This window comes from Contarinia nasturtii, unplaced genomic scaffold (genome assembly GCF_009176525.2).
Source record: "Contarinia nasturtii isolate CC-2019 unplaced genomic scaffold, AAFC_CNas_1.1 Cnas_scaffold_993, whole genome shotgun sequence".
NCBI classification, from domain to species: domain Eukaryota; kingdom Metazoa; phylum Arthropoda; class Insecta; order Diptera; family Cecidomyiidae; genus Contarinia; species Contarinia nasturtii.
Genome location: NW_022198340.1, coordinates 2496062 through 2512427, shown reverse-complemented (window position 1 = coordinate 2512427; position 16366 = coordinate 2496062). Strand labels below are relative to the sequence as shown.

Below are 16366 nucleotides of genomic sequence, written 5' to 3'. Positions count from 1 at the left end.
TTTTATAATTTTTGGTCTCTATTCAATAAAATAAATAATTTAATAAAGAGGCTTACGTACGCAAGCTGACTTTTCCGCATGGAACCGAAATTTTGGGAATAAACAGAAATGATGGTCTATGTATGGTTGCAGTAACTTAAATTAACGTGAAAACTTGTGAATATTATTTTCTTATCAAAATAAATAATCATACTAAGTCTAAAGAAATTTCAATCCAAAAAATAGCCTGTTCAAAGTTTCACATCATTACAGTACCACAAAGGCAAGTCTTTTATACAAAAATGAATTTTTTTTTCGATTTTTGTATGAAAAGTCTGTGAAAAATTGATTGCATCTTAAAACCAACATCAGATTCGGGTTTCTCGTGCCAAAAACCCCCACTACACAGTCTTTCAGCGTTCAAATTGAAAGAATATCATTTTAAGGCATTTTTCTCATAAGTGCCTCTTCACAGTCTAAGTTTTACATCGATCAATCAATGTCGTTGAAAATTTGACCAGATCTATTCCTCGTAACGCCCAATCATCCCGTAAAGTCAGATTTCGAATTTCATGTCTGAGCACGAAACCATCGTGTCACCAAAATGGTTGAAAAATGATCAAAAAAGTAAAATGTATGGATTGTGTCCATTCGGACCCAAAACTATTACACCGGTCAACAGATATTGCTCAAAAACTAATCAGCACGTCTCCTAGTAGTCCCAAATCATCCTGCAAAGTCAGAATTTGAATTGAGTTTTTGGAAAAAGATTTATCGAGTTAACAAATTTTGGCAACATGCCACAGGACACAGGACACAGGACACATCACACACAGCGACGCACATTAATATGCCCCAAAATCATCTCCAATCGTGTTTTCTACATTAAATAAGCATAGAAAACATGTTTTGGGATGACTTTAATTTTTTGGCCAAATACAATACCTTCCCTACACTAGGTGTGCGGAAAAGTAATAAAATGATTTTTGTTGCCCTACACACTTACACATTTTTTTTTGTTTTCGAGAAAAGCCTCTTTTGTTTAGAGATATGTCCAGTGTGTGTGTGTGACAGAAAGAGAGGGAGGGAGAGAGAGAGATAACGATATACGGTATTAAATCGAGTAATGGTAACCATATCATCTTGCAGTAATGTTCAATAGCTCAGATTACATTCAGTTAAAGTAATCTCATATTTGAATCTTTGCGGCGAAAAACAGCTCTTATTTTGTTCCAACTAGTAGTTTCCACATAGGTAGATAGGTTTGTTTTCACTAAAAGAGCTATCTTTCGCCGCGAAGCTTCATTTATAATCTACCAAAAGTCGACAATGTCGATTGAAAATTTAACAGAGAATTTAAATGGGTTGTTATCTTTTTTGTAGGTGGGATCATAGCCTTGCGATAGGTGAAGTACTCTTTTTGGCATGGGGCATTCGTGTTTGTTACAACGTACGAAATGCAGAGTCATTATACAACGAGGCTCGAATGATTTCATATGCAATTTATAATATCGCATTAGTTAACATTCTCATGATTGCTTTCCAGTATGAGCTTCATCATTTGATAGCACAATTTCCATATTATTAATTTATATAACATGTTTTGTCTTGCAGTTTGATAATATTTCCGCAAGCAGGTCCGGATGTAAAATACTTTTTGGGATTTGTTCGAACTCAACTATCGACGACAACAACGGTGGTTTTGGTATTTGCTCCGAAAGTGTTGCGAGTTTTACGGGGTCAAGGCGACCAGTGGGATCATCGTGCCCGAGTACGAGGTATTACAGCTTCATTTTCACTGAACGGTATTGGTTTAGTACCTGAAGACTCACCGGACTTATATCAAGAAAACGAAGAATTGAAGGTTTGTCTTCGTCGTTCATCATTTCCTCTCTTTTTTCGATTTTAAATTATTTCCATAATTTTCTTTGACATTTCAATTTAAATTTTCACAGGAGGAAATACAAAAATTGGCGGCTCAAATCGAATTTCAGAAAATCGTAAATATGTCGACAAATAATAGACACATCAAGCCAAAACCCGGATCGTATTTTTCATCTGCATCATCGATTCAAAGCCCAACGAGCAAAACAATTGCAGCACAAACTCAAACGACGAAATATCCACGAGAGCAGGCCAGTGGAATCAGTGAAGATGGCCACAGTGGTCACAGCGGAACAAATAGCGTAGGAAAAAATTCAACCGGTTAATTCGAATGCGACGCATTAAAAATGCATCTCAAATTAGTTAAATGTTACCGTAATAATGCGTATATTGTTCTTCGCTTCTTTTTACCAAAAAAAAAACTCCATCGAATTATTTCATCTAAAACAAAATCATCATCTGCCATCTTTGTAAGAGAATCCAATACGAATTTGATGAAAGTGGTCACTGTTGTTGGAAAGATCTTAATACGTATGAGACACACAGACGCACAAACGAAGGAGAACGAACAGTCACACATAATCAATTCGATTCAAATGGACAAAATGTACGCAAATACAAACAAACAAACGATCCACCAAAATCAAACGTATTTATCCATGACAAAGTGTAGTAAATTGAAAGTATAATTCATTACGCCTTCCTATTTTTCTATGAACATTGACTGAAACAAAACCAAATAACAACCATATGTTTTGTATGGTAAATAATAGTACGATAATAAAGAAAAACAAACAAACAAAAATGTTCTAACTATCTCAGCTCGTTTCATGAATAAACATTCACACATACTATTTTGTTGATCGATTCAGAGCGGACATATATGCTGATGAGCAGAGAAAAAAAAATTGGTGCAACAAAAAAAGCAAGATTACACACTAGTTGTTGATTTATGTGGTTTTTAAATTTTATATATCATTTAAGTTTTGATAAAAATGAATGAAATTGTTCAGGAATGATGGAGAGTGAGAAAAAAGAGAGAAGAAATTTCAGTTTTATTCCAACAGAAATTACAGAAGAATGTTATTAAGCCACAATAAAAAGTGTTATCGTGCAGAAATTTCAAGCTTTTGCTGAAGGAAATGTTCTCGGGTTAAAACGAAAATGGTTTCAAATGTGATCCAAATGTTAACCCATTAAATGTTCATCCTTTTTTTTCCTCTCAAGTAAATCCCCATGAGATGTAGTTTGACGAAAGTAAAATTATACGAGTGCCGCCGCTAGAGTAGGATTATACTAAAGAAATGGAAAAAAAATATATGATGGAATGGAATGGGAAAAGAAGAGGCATGGAAAAGAAACCCTCTCAGAATGTGATTAGTTGAAATCGTTGCTTATATTTTCGTCAATCAGTTTTACTCCAATTTATCGATAGATCCCTCTTGTGCAAAATAAGGTGAAAAAAATAATTATTATAGATAGAATTTTATTGTGCGATGACCCATCGAAGAAATGAATGAAAAAAAAGGCGAACAAAAGTCATGCGATGAAATAGAGATGTCAATTAAAAAAAAATATGTTATTTCTTGATTAGAGATCAAAATGCGTTTATTTAAAATTTTAATTTTAAACACAAAAAAAAACGATAACAAAAAAGAGTTATTACCTGAATATTATTATAATTTAAAAGTGTCGTGAAAAACATGATAAATAAATTAAAGTGAAGTGAAGCATCTTATTTGTCAAAATAAGTGAGTGCCAAAGATCAATCAAACATCGCCATAACCATTTGAGTGATTAAATCCTCCACCAAATAATAACAATTATTCCCAAATATCAAACAGAATTATAATATAGTCAAAATGGGATAGAAGACAAGCATACCATTCGTTTATTTTTTAAATATTTGATCATTTAGTGTTATTATGGAATCGTAGATATTTTGTGTACCTGTGCAAATAACAAAAATAAAAAAGTAAACAAGTGTTTTCCGCCAAAGAGAAATGAAATTTAAAATCGAAAACCGAATTGATACAAGTACTATACACGGTGGTATTCATGCAATTAATTGTGTAGAATTTAGTTTATTGTGGTTTAAATGGATAAAATTAAGTGTATAAATGTCAAATAAAAAAAAAAAAACAGAAAATATAATTACAAACAAAAAAAAATAAATAAGCGTTATATACATATAACAAAAACAAATTGGTTAAGCTTGGAGGGAGATGACAAAAAAAATAATAAGAAGCAGATGAATCAACTAAATAACTGTAATATTTTATCAATGTGATTTATATTTATGTTATAAATTTGTAAAATCAGGGTTTATAAGTTATAGTTTTGTTAAATTCTTGTATGTAACATTTCGTCTGTGTACAAATATACAAACAAAAAAAGAATTCAAAATATTTTTCCTTTTTTCTCAAACTTCTTGCACATGCACACAACCGCACATGCACACAAAATAAAACCCATTTGCAAATGTCTGTTTAAAAATGTCCACATTTTCATTTACTTTATTTACAGAGATACACAAATAACAATTCACTTTAAAAATAGATTTGTGCAAAAAATAAATCTATTATTTTTCACTAAAATATATTATATATATATATAAATCGGTATAAAATACGGTGTTTGTTTTACTCCATCTTCAACTTATAATTCCTGTAAATAAATTCTGCAGCATTACATTTGTTGCATTTATTTGATTTTTAAAGTTTAGTAACTAAACATTTGAAATACACACACTCAAAATTTGATTGAAAAACATTCAACATGAGCCAAAAGGGTCTTCCTTTACATAATATCATCATTACATGTCATTCTAACATAAAAAAACTAAGCCAATACATAATTGTTGTCAGGATCTATTAATTTAGTTTGATGCAATATTTTCACCAATTTTAATTGATACAATGTGATAGATTTCTCTTCTTTTTGGTGCTGAGGTGAAATGTGTAAATTTTTTTTTATATACATTCAAAAAATTACGCAACAAAAAACAAAGAAAGACAGAAAAAAGTCAATAACAATATCTCTGGATCTCCCTTCTGTCGCATGTGTTTATTGGTCCATTGCTTCCTGTTTATGATCTCGCGTTGAAAAATTCTCACAATTAATTCCATTTTGTTTAGCTGGTTGAATAGTTTGCGAGCTCAGTCTTCCGATTTTACCAACAATCTTCGGTATTTCACTGTTTGTGCCATTGCATATAATATTGTCATCGTTTGTTAATGATGGTGATCGATTATTGTTCACAACATTGTTATTATTGTTTAAACTATTATCGTTATCATTTTTGCTGGTTGGGACTAGTGTTATTGAATCATTTGTATTTGTTCCTGTATTATGACATGAACTGGTTCGGTTTTGTACAGATTTTGCTAATTGCAGCCAATGCTCTTTATTCTCTAATACACCATTCACAAGCGGTTGCAGCTTATCCGATAGCGTTCCAAATGCCTGTCAAATACAAATTGCATATGTCAACATTCAATTATTCGGTTCAATTATGGAAATTGAATGTCAATCAAAGTGAATGTTTTTTTGTTTTTCAAATGGGATTTTACCTCGTAAATCGGCAGACATATTGTATCGATGAAATTCACTTGCATCATTGGTAACTGTGACTCTTTTTCACGATTCATTATGTCCTGTTGAGATTCATTGGAATGGAAATATTTCACATTATGATTTGTTTAAATGTGACATACGATTTTCAGTATAAAACTTACAATCGGTGTTATGTTAAGCTCCTGTCGCTCCATATCACCTTGTTCAAAAAATTCGGACGTTACGAGGTCAGCCACACGTTTTTCAACGGGCCATGGTTTTGTGATGGCCGATAGGTCACACACTGTCATACTCATTGCTCGTAGCAATGATCTTGGCTCTTCGCTCAACCAATTTGCCATGGTTGTGTTTGGTTTGACATGCTTTAAAAATGACCCACGTTTTCTGTAATACACATTTTCGTAAACGTTAAATTTTTATATTCCTATAAATGAATCAATTGTTGTGTACCTAAAGTAAACGGCCAGGTCGGTCGATAGAATGGCATCTTCTAAAACTCGAAGCGCTCGACTGTACTCTTCGGATGACAGATGTGCTAGAATTTGATTTCCAGGGCTGTTTAAAATCATGAGACATTGATCGAAATGATGATGTTCCATCGTTGACGTTGAATACAATTGTGCCAATGGTGATGAAGCTCTGAATAAAGATAAATTTTCCATTAAAAATTCATGTCCAATTTAAATCAAAATGGTCACATGTGTGTATGTAAGTTTTGTTCATACTTAATTTGAAATGAATTGTTCGTTCCCCTGTGATCCAAGTCATGGCATAAACATGCAATTATCAAAGCCAAACATTCAATTTCACCGAAAATTTTCCACCACTGAGTTGCCTGTTTGATGGGATAAATAAATATAAACATATGCCCAAACTAATCCATTTACAAGTATGTATATTCACCGTAACAATCGAAAACATCATCTGGGCAACATTAAAAGCATGCCGCCAGTTGTGATAAGTAACATTTCGGTAATTCTTTTTTACGCTTAGCAGCCAACGGCACAGCACCTCATAATCGATATGAAAACGTTCAACAAAATCCAATTCCAAAAACATACGCAGACACGCCTGTCATTTTTTACCACAACAACCGAGCGGCAGCACAGAGATAAAAAAAAAATAGACAAGAGAAAAACAACATGCAATCGATTAATTGTATTTGACAGGTGAAATGTTTACTGCAATAATTACCCTCAATGTGTCATCATCATCCATTTCGATATCATCAAAACTGAATTCATGCAATTGGAAGAAGGCGGCCGATGGAACTTTCAGATTCTGAAAAACAAATTACAATGAAATATAATCAATTTGAGTTGTGTTTTTTTTGTGTGTTTTGTTTTTTGACATATTAATATTCTTACGCGTAGGCGAACAGCGTCTTCCATCGAAGCAGATGCATGATAACTTAGCACTTCCAGTGTTACGCTCTGTTTGGCCATTGCAACAATCGCCTTTTCGTACATGTGGGTATTATGGATTCCCATGCCACAGAAAATTGCAAAGGCTTCCACAAAGTTCTCATCATTCTTTGTGAACGACTAATGGATAAACGTAATTCAATTAATGTCGATTTTCTTTGTCATATTTACGTAAATGAAACATTATGTCTGCGAAAAAGGCTCACACTCACCAGGCTATCAAATTTATTGATCAATTGTATCACACCGATAATTTGTCCAAGCGAATTCTTAATTGCCATACAAAGTATGGTTTTGTGCGTAAATGACGATCCATCATCCACACTTTGATCGAATCGATGGTCATCGTATGCATTGGCTATATTCACAGTTTCTCCCGTTGTAGCCACATGACCTGTTATGCCGATGTTTATGGGGAATCTCGATTCAAATGGGCTGGTACGTGGATTGCTCTCTTCTTCACTCACATCGTTCGCTTCGAAATCAAAAACACGCGAAAAACTTCCCTTCGACGCCTCGTGAACCAGCAGAATCTGTTGGAAAATAAACATTTTTTTTCACATCCAAATTGATGAGATAAAAGTGTGAATATATTTACCTGAACACGTTGACACTGAATCAAACTCTGCATATGTGTTAAAATCCGGAGCACCATGTGCTCAATCGTGCTTTGCTCCTCAAATATCATTCGAGCCAAGTCCAAAAGAACCTGATTTCTTTTTACTTCTAATTGAGATTTTTCATAAAGCTGTGCATTTCTTAAACCAATACCACAAAATTGAAGATACGATGAAAATATCTGAAAATTGGACGGAAAATTGACAATTTATAAAATTCGATTCGAGACTTTTTAAAAGAAGAAAATGTCTCTTACCTTTTCGTCATTTTCTGTAAATCTTTCACAATTAAGCTTGTTGATCACTTGTGCAACTCCAATCACCACACCGGAAGAGTCCTTAATTGGCATGCAGAGCAATGCCTTTGTTCGGTATCCCGTTTGCAAATCTATATCTCGATTGAAACGTTCGTCCTGTAAAATAAATGGAAATTGTTTAAGCACAAAATCGCATAAAAACATCTCTTTCACATTCGAATTACTTGATATGCATCTGGTATATTGACTGGTTCACCGCTATCAGCAACATGTCCAGCAATTCCATGTCCCCATGCAACACGCACTTCTTCATGTTGCTCTATTTCTTCGAGTGTACTCCGAGGACAGACGTCAAACAATTTGGACACCAAACATCTGTAAAGAAAATCATTCAGAATTAAAATGAATGCTTTCATTTGATTGGCCGTTCAAAAAAGTTAAAAATAATTTACTTTTTTGGTGCATCTGGATTGCTGCTGTCTGTGCATTTGCCTTGAACCAAAAACAATGAACCTCGATCCGCTTTTAGCAATATGGAAACATTTTGTAATATTTTGTGACACAAAGATCGCACATCCAGCTCATTGCAAATATCTTTCACCTTCGAGTTAAAAAGAACCGAATCTTAAATTTGTTTTTTTTTTTTGTAATTTCAATTTGAAGTGGCACTCACCAATTCAAAAATTAGCTGTTTTTCATCTAAATGCTTTAGTTCATTGCGCGACAATCGCTGTGGTCGATGTGGATGACTAGACGGACTTGATCCTGATGCTGAGACCATTTCATTCTGTGAACTTATACTTAAGAATGTTGGCGTTCCATCGATGGTATTTACAATTGGCTTCAATAAGCCACCTCGCTCAAATTCGTGTGCAGATATTTTTCTACTTGCAAAAAATAAAACAACAATATTCAATTAAACGAGAAGATAATTGGGTGTCGCATGAAAAAGAATGAACACTTGAATTGAACATACCGAACAGGAGTTGTGGCTCCCGACGATGCGCGACTCGATGAATTGTTCGGTGCATTTCCATGTATGGGCGATGGTATTTCCGTACTACCAGAATTTGCATGTGATATTAACCATGTATCAACTAACTGTCTCGTCGCTTTTCTGAAATCGAAAAAAGAAATGAGAATTCAATTGAGCAAAATGTTCGATTCAAAAGTTATGAAGACACTTCATTGGCGTGTTGATTTTTACCTGATAAAATAGTCCTGTACAAATTCTGGATTTTCGTCTAACCATGATTCGACGCGTGAAAATTCTGGATCATATTCATATGAGGTTTGGCATGATGGCAGGGAGACAACAGAACGTGAGCCAATACTATCGATTCGTTCTGTGCCCCCCTCAGCGGGCATTCTGTTTTTATTTGGTTCCTCTATGCTGCGCAAATGCAAACCTGAAATAAAAACAAAAACAAAGCACATTTTACTCAAAAGCCAACCTCGTTACAATTAATATTTCGGTCAGTTCATATCGATATCGGAAAAGTGACTGAACATTTAACTAATAATATGTAACGTATAATTGGTATATGTGACTATTTCGAAAAAAATCGATCACGAATACATATTTTTGTTTTTTTTTCTTTTGCGACAAAAAGAGAGCCAGAAACAACTAATCACATTAATTAATTAGGACAAACATTGTGTGTGCATGTGTATGTTTGTGTGATTCCCGCGTCAGCTTAACCAAAAAATGCGATCGAAACGAATTGGTGCGGCGAACACACGAAACGAGCATATTTCTATATTTAGAACTGTTTGTGGCTGTGAAAAACAACGAAAATATATGTATTTATACTAGATTTTTCCACTGAGTCAGTCAGTTCGCTTGAAATTCGATGATTTACTGGAATCGAGCGCATCGCGATCGAATTGAAAAAAAAAAAAGCACAATGAAAAAATGCACACGAAACAGATGTTGTATGCATTGTGCATATTCGATTGTGATCAAAGCCAAATCTATAGGCTGGAACACTGCACATTAGCCCATGTGAATATTCTTTAGTGGTTTTTCATTGATATTATAAAATGAGCACTTCTCAAAAGCATTGAAACAAAATTGATTGGTTTATCTGCTTTGTTGTGTTTTGAAAGTTCGATTTTTTTTTTCAGTTCTTTTTCATTAACTTGCCAATATAATAATTTATTGATTATACATGTATATGGCATATACGCTGCTTTGAATATAATTTAAAAATAACAAAAAAAAAGATATAATACGAAACACACAGTCACACACCGTTGACGTCAAAGGCTTGTAAAATATTACACATGGATTGGCAGCATTGAGACAAATGGCATGCATTAAATCCACAATTTCAATTCGCGCCAACATCACATAATTTATATGATGGGCAAGAACGAAAGGAGACATGTCAATATGATTTCTCTCTCTCTCTGTCTTGCGCGCGCTCACACTCCATCAATCGCACAAGGAATTAGGAAAATAATGGTGGTGACACTCAATTTAAAATAAATTTTTGTTTACATTTCTTCCTTCCGGTGCACATTAAGTGCATATTTTAATTACAGTGTGATTGGCATCATTTATATGAAAATAAATAATATGGAACGCGATTCATAAATAGGACGAGATATATTCCTACGTGAGAGTGTTTAAATTTGAATTCGTGCATGTCGTTCTTTAATACTTTTTGTGAATTCACATCACTTTTCATTCACATCAAATCGAATAAAATTACGAGTGTTGTTGCTGCTACTTCGTTTGTGATTTGCTTGCCTCTCTCGTCAACATTGTGTGCTCGAGCACAAGAAGATTTCCGACGACTTTAAGCTAATTGAAGTGTTTTAGAAGAAGCGCATCATTTCGTTAAATGTTCAATTGCGACATATTTACTTGTAATGTCTCTATGTTCTAACTCTGTGCTCATCGACCGTATTCTCTTTTTCACTTGAATAAATAAAACAGTTTTTTTTAAGCTTATGATCGCAAAAATACCGTCGATTACCGTCTCCTTAATGTCACTCATTTCAATTTAAATCGAAATTTGATCTCGTTTCGAGCACAATGTTTGCATTAAATTCACACAAATAAACGTGTATGCTTATTACTTGACTTTTGTCACTCTCTTTATTCCACAATTACGGTATTTGTTTTTCAACTTATTCTTCAATTTCGATCGCATTCATACGACTATGGCAATAAGTACCTGGAAATAGCACTTGACAAAAAAGCATTAACAAGAAATTGTTAAGTGGAAAACCTTTTGTTTCATCATCATTGTTGATGTGTCTGTTTGAATTTTGCGAGTAGTGTGATTGTTGGATGCATTGTACTTAACATCAGAATCAGAGATTATACACTGTGTGTTGGGTGTTTTAACTTATGTTTTAACTCGGTGTATGTATGTGTTTTTTTTTCTTATTTAGAATTGTTTTTTTCTTATTTATTGATTATTGTGGTTAAGCTGCCAACTTGACTTTTAAGAACACTGAAGTGTTTCCGAAGAATTTTTCGTAACGTGTGTTGTTGTTGCTGTTGCTTTTTTTTATTTTCAATTTATATTTAATTTAAAAATCACTCGAATGTCTCTGTTGCAATGACTGCACAATCAGAATATATACATAGTCTAGTGTGTAGCTTTTCAACGATTCCGCGAATATATCAAATCCCCATAAACTCTCTCAATCATTTATTCTTTCTCCGTCTCTCTATCTTGGATAGTCACTGTATTTTAGAAGAGACAATAATTCAAAATAATATATTCATCAAAAAAACTGCTTTAGACCACCTTTAAACATTGAAATGTCACCGACAAAAAAAAATTGTTTCGTATGTTTATCGTTTTGTACATATATTTATTTATATAATAATTTTTATCTGCGTAGATTCTCTCGCATAGGATGAAATCTTGTCAATGATGTTATAAGAAAAACAATATTTATAAAAAGGGAAGAGATTGAAATGTATTTATATGTATTGAAATGTAAACTCGCAACTTGAGTTCGAAATCGAAACAGAATGAAAGAAACAAAAACACAATTTGAAACCGGCTCCTTTACGCATCAAGATAAATTTGTATTTTATTTGCATATACACAAAATCGCACCATAAAATGATCAATGCAAATATTCAATATATACGAATTTTATTGTTGTTTCGTTCAAAACTGACCACGAGAGAGATGAAAAAAAAAAGATTTTTTTTTTTAAATGTAGCAGTAACAACGAGCACGACACGAAGAGAGCAGTACGAACGAAAAAACGTGATCCACAAAAGAGATACACACAACAACAATGGACAACAATGCCAAACATCCGTCGCGACAAAACTGAATACAGTTCAGCATTTGTCATATAGAATACCGACATGCACCATGAAACGAGAGAGATAAGTAACATACACTCAATGTAGAACGAATAGTAGCATGTATGTGTTGTATGTTTCAACATAGTGTGTGGTGTATATAATAAAGAAGGAGAAATGTCTGAGCACGTACGAGCATGTGAGTGATAATGTTGAGCGCTACAAATGTGAATGTAAAGCAAACACTCATAAATGCTCTCCATACATTTAAAATAAAAATTGATTCATTTGTCGTGGACATCACATTGCACAGACTAAAACAACTGGCAAAACAGTTTGCCATATGCCATATTACTCTGCCAAAAATGATTCATTGCAACCAGCGTATATGCCCACACTTGAAATTGCCATCACAATTTAAAGTGATGAAATAATACAACCGTTTTTCTTCTTCTATTTTTGTCGTCATTATTGCTTTGCAACTGTTTTCGATGATTAACACAAAAAAATTTGTGATTTATTGTTCAAAGTGAAATTTACTACAAAGTTTTTATTTTTTATGTTTCGTTTTCCGAGTCACATTTTCAAATCGGCATATGTGTGTAGCGTGGAATATGCTATTGCCGTTTGTGTGTATATACACTTTAAGTTCGTACATTGTTGGAACAAGAATTACAAACACCACGTTGTGGCGTACGTGCGATTCTCGTGTTAGTTTATTCACACACAACGGCTAATATATGGAGTGCATTGAAACGTGATATTGTATATACGACGATTTGTTCCGTTTGTCTTGAAAAAAAATGTTCATTCAAATCATCGGAGCCACTTAACCGATGCTTATCTCTTTCAGTCTCATTCTCTCTCTGTCTCACATACACACTCTCAACAGCACATCACCACAAAATCGTAATCATTTTGCAGTGATAAATAGTCTTCTTCTAGTCATTGTTTTGGCCTGACAAACATTTCAATTAAATACGTATTTCGAATGTTTTGAATCTCTATCTCTCACTTTTTGTTCTGTTCTGTATTGTTCCATTCGGTGGGATCATCATAACAATAAAAAAAGTGAGACCTTCGGCGCACTTTTTCTTTTTGATTAATTACAACTTGACTTCGATTGACAGTCCGAATTGTGTTTTGTCTTCATTAATAGACAGAGAATAAAGAATTTATCATTCTTAATCCAATATCGCACTGATTAGTGATGAACTTCGTCATTCCATTTCCAAATGCATAATTTATTAAATCTGAATTACAGACATCAATAATCCAATTAAATTGCTTACATTGATGCCTTTCATTCTTACATAATGATAAATAATGCGTTTTTTTTTCTTTCTTTCTGTCAATAATTCCGATATGATGACGCAAATTCAAAGCCAAAAAAACATACATACACACGCACGCCAAATGAAGCCTTTGAACATTTCTTACTCATTCAACCTGAACACGCTTGCAAGTATGAGTATACATTTTTTTTTTCTGCCGTTATGAATAATAATTAACAAAACGTATCTAGGTTTGGCTTATGTAAAAAGAAATCCACACACTCATCATTATATTCCAGCGAAATAAATGAGCAGCCACAGAAAGGAATTTTCCATTCATCATCGTCATGCCAAGAGTCAATTACATGGAAGTAACTCATCATTAAACCGTTATTCCTGATTTGCCGTAAAATGTAAATGTTCATTTGTCGATTGGCAATCAAAGTCATAAACAATCATAATTCCAGTAATGAAGAGCCAAGAGAGCGAATAAGCGATAGAAAATAGCAACATTCTATTGAAGCATCGTGCTCAAGTCCATGCGATGACTTTTCATTTATTGCACACGCGTGTACAATGCAAAAAAAAAAAAAAAAAAAAAAAACAAACAATGAGTTTTATATTCACTTACCCGCTTTTTTACGCCAATGAACCGGAAGATTAAGATTAGTATTATTACAGGCAGCCAGTGTGATGGAATGAAATGAAAATCCTGAAAGAGAAAAGCAGAAAAGTAAACAATCATTGTTCTTGTTGAAAAAAGGCATCAATTATGCATATTTCTTATTAAATAGTAAAGAGTCTGCAAATATTTAAATAAAATTGTTTGCCGATTCTAGATCAGAGGTTTTTGCAATCAAAGATCAAATAAAACGACTATGATATTTTTTATTGTCACACAAAAACCAGTTGTTTGATTAGAAACCGCAATTAATTAAACCAGTAATTCCTATTTCCCCATGAATTTTGACCGGGAATTTGAAAGGAAAATAAAACAGACAGACAGACGCACACACACCATTCGACAATCGATTGAATCTTTTGAATTGCTTCGCCTTTAGACAAAATGAACGCGATCTGTATGTGTTACGTCTTTGTGACATGCAAATGAATAACAAATAAGTGGAAAAAATGCTGAATGGAACAAAAAGTGAGCATAAATTGAAAGGTGGCTTCATTCAAATGAATTTCGGATGGCTTTTGTTTGCATTTTGTTTGTTTTGGGTGTGTGAGCATGTTTAATGTGTATGTACATGTATCGATATGATGCTCTTTTACCGCTTACTTTAACCAAATCGGTTCGTTTCTATTAATTTTGTTTTGATTGTGTGAAATATGCACTAAAAGTTGTTCGACGAGTTTACAATTTGCGATAATGTGTTTTGTATAGTGTTTTTTTTTCTTTCTCTTCGGTGTTATTTAACATGGTAACAAATCGGCTCATCGACATGACTGAATCACTGCCGATGGCGACAAACAATGGAGTCAAGGGAGCGCATTTCATTCGAATGCGAACGATGCCAATTTATGAGATCTAAACGCGTGTTACTATTGACACGCCACACGATATAGGTATGTCACTACTCAACTTACACTAAACTAACTGTGTGATAATAGAGCAAGCAAAAGCGGGAGAGAGCAAAAGCAAAACAAAATAACCACACAACACAACAAACTCATTCAGACAATTTTGAAACTTTCGATACGAATTGATTGAGGAAAATTATGGTAGGCTAAGGAAAAAAACGGCAATCGTAATTGTGGCGATGGCCACAAACACATTACGTCGACAATATATATTATATTGTAACAACATCAACAAAACAGATGATGATGCAAAAAGAACACATTACTCATTGATAATTTCACTGTTATACATAGAACACAATAAAAAAAAAATCTGCGCATACATGTGTTCATTGTTCATATTATATACAAATTGCCTATGTACGACCTATAATCTCTTGTTCTGTCTTTTCTTCTTTTTTATCTTCTTTTGCCATTCTCATTCTGTCTGTGTGTTTATTTTTTTTCAAGTCCCGCGTCTTAATTTACTATCTAAGTGCGCAATGTCGCACCTAGTGAGCGCACTTATGTATTTAAAAAAAAAGAAGGTGTGTTTTGGCTGTGGAAATATGCAATTTCAAAAATAACAGTCGATCGTATATGAATTCTTACATGTTGTACCGAATTTACATAGACAAGGACAAAAAGTGTGCTCTTTTATGAAAAAAACATAAAAAAAATGTGTAGTATGATAGAAGCTGCCTCCACCAGAAGAGAAAATAGCTCTCGTTCGAATTGAATATCAACGATTTCGAATGGGTGTTTAATAGTGTTAGAAGGTTTTTTAATTTGTTTAGAAGGTAAAGTGACACACACTTGAAGTATATATATATATGTGTATATATCAGTTTCCTTTTGGGTCGATGTGTTTATCTCTCTGCGAAATGAGGCAACAACGATAAGTCACGAACCGTAAAATATTACACATAGAGTCTCATACACTATTTCAATGAGCTTCGAATTGAATTTAAGACAACGTCTACGATTATAATAATTGATTACTTCGCAATTATCACATGAACGAACTGAACGAAACACAAAAAATCACACGACTCAATCGATATTTTTTTTATTACGTCGAACGAAATTTCTCCAATTCGTAGTCCGAAACGTTTTTTGTTGTCATTGGATTGGAACACACGAGAAAATGGTTTTGAATAAAAAAAAAACTTTAATGTTTAATTGTTGTTTTTGTAAGTAGCTGCTGTCTGGTTTTCATACGACACTTCACTTGAAATTCTATAATCAGATTTTTCACAGAAAGAAGGCCCCTCCGTTCACATACATTAAAAAAATAGTCGCAACGTAGTGTCGTCACTATGCTTTAAGCTTTTGTCTTTTATTTGATTTTAATCATTAACTTTTTTTTTCGCATTCAGTATTTTTCCAGATATATTCACTTTTTTTTATTCAGAAAGATGCCGCGTCGTTTCTCTTCAATAGACTCTTCTTTTTTGCTCTTTAATTCTCTGCTGTCAAATGTATAATTTTCTTTTTTTTTTGTTTG

At 33.5% G+C, this 16366-nt stretch overlaps 2 protein-coding genes and 1 long non-coding RNA gene across 6 annotated transcripts in view; 2 read left to right on the top strand and 1 right to left on the bottom strand.

Moving 5' to 3' along the window:
• Positions 1-4370, top strand: part of LOC116343248 (probable G-protein coupled receptor CG31760) — a 10591-nt gene extending 6221 nt beyond the window's left edge. For all 3 annotated transcript variants that reach the window (XM_031771215.1, XM_031771217.1, XM_031771214.1), the window contains exons 11-13: positions 1363-1524; positions 1594-1843; positions 1935-4370. In XM_031771215.1, the coding sequence (XP_031627075.1) occupies positions 1363-1524; positions 1594-1843; positions 1935-2189 (667 nt within the window). In that variant the 3' untranslated portion in view covers positions 2190-4370. The remainder of the gene's footprint in view (positions 1-1362; positions 1525-1593; positions 1844-1934) is intronic.
• A 49-nt stretch (positions 4371-4419) lies between these two features.
• On the bottom strand, positions 4420-11673 carry LOC116343247 (dual 3',5'-cyclic-AMP and -GMP phosphodiesterase 11-like). 2 transcript variants are annotated; one of them, XM_031771212.1, is made up of 17 exons: positions 10923-11673; positions 8945-9146; positions 8714-8854; positions 8411-8624; positions 8190-8338; positions 7962-8112; positions 7738-7893; positions 7462-7662; positions 7076-7396; positions 6807-6983; positions 6634-6720; positions 6343-6510; positions 6165-6274; positions 5890-6078; positions 5601-5823; positions 5436-5519; positions 4420-5328 (listed from the first exon to the last, which is right to left on the bottom strand). In XM_031771212.1, the coding sequence occupies exons 1-17, from the start codon at positions 10948-10950 to the stop codon at positions 4930-4932; spliced, it is 3000 nt and encodes a 999-aa protein (XP_031627072.1). In that variant the 5' UTR covers positions 10951-11673; the 3' UTR covers positions 4420-4929. The 2 variants fall into 2 exon arrangements, with proteins under 2 accessions (XP_031627072.1, XP_031627073.1); XM_031771213.1 differs by having other exon boundaries at positions 8411-8621; positions 10923-11670.
• Positions 11674-12977: 1304 nt separating this feature from the next.
• Positions 12978-13883, top strand: LOC116343251. Its single transcript, XR_004201316.1, has 3 exons — positions 12978-13090; positions 13405-13484; positions 13545-13883. It is a non-coding gene; the product is annotated as an uncharacterized LOC116343251 (long non-coding RNA).
• Positions 13884-16366: the final 2483 nt, after the last annotated feature.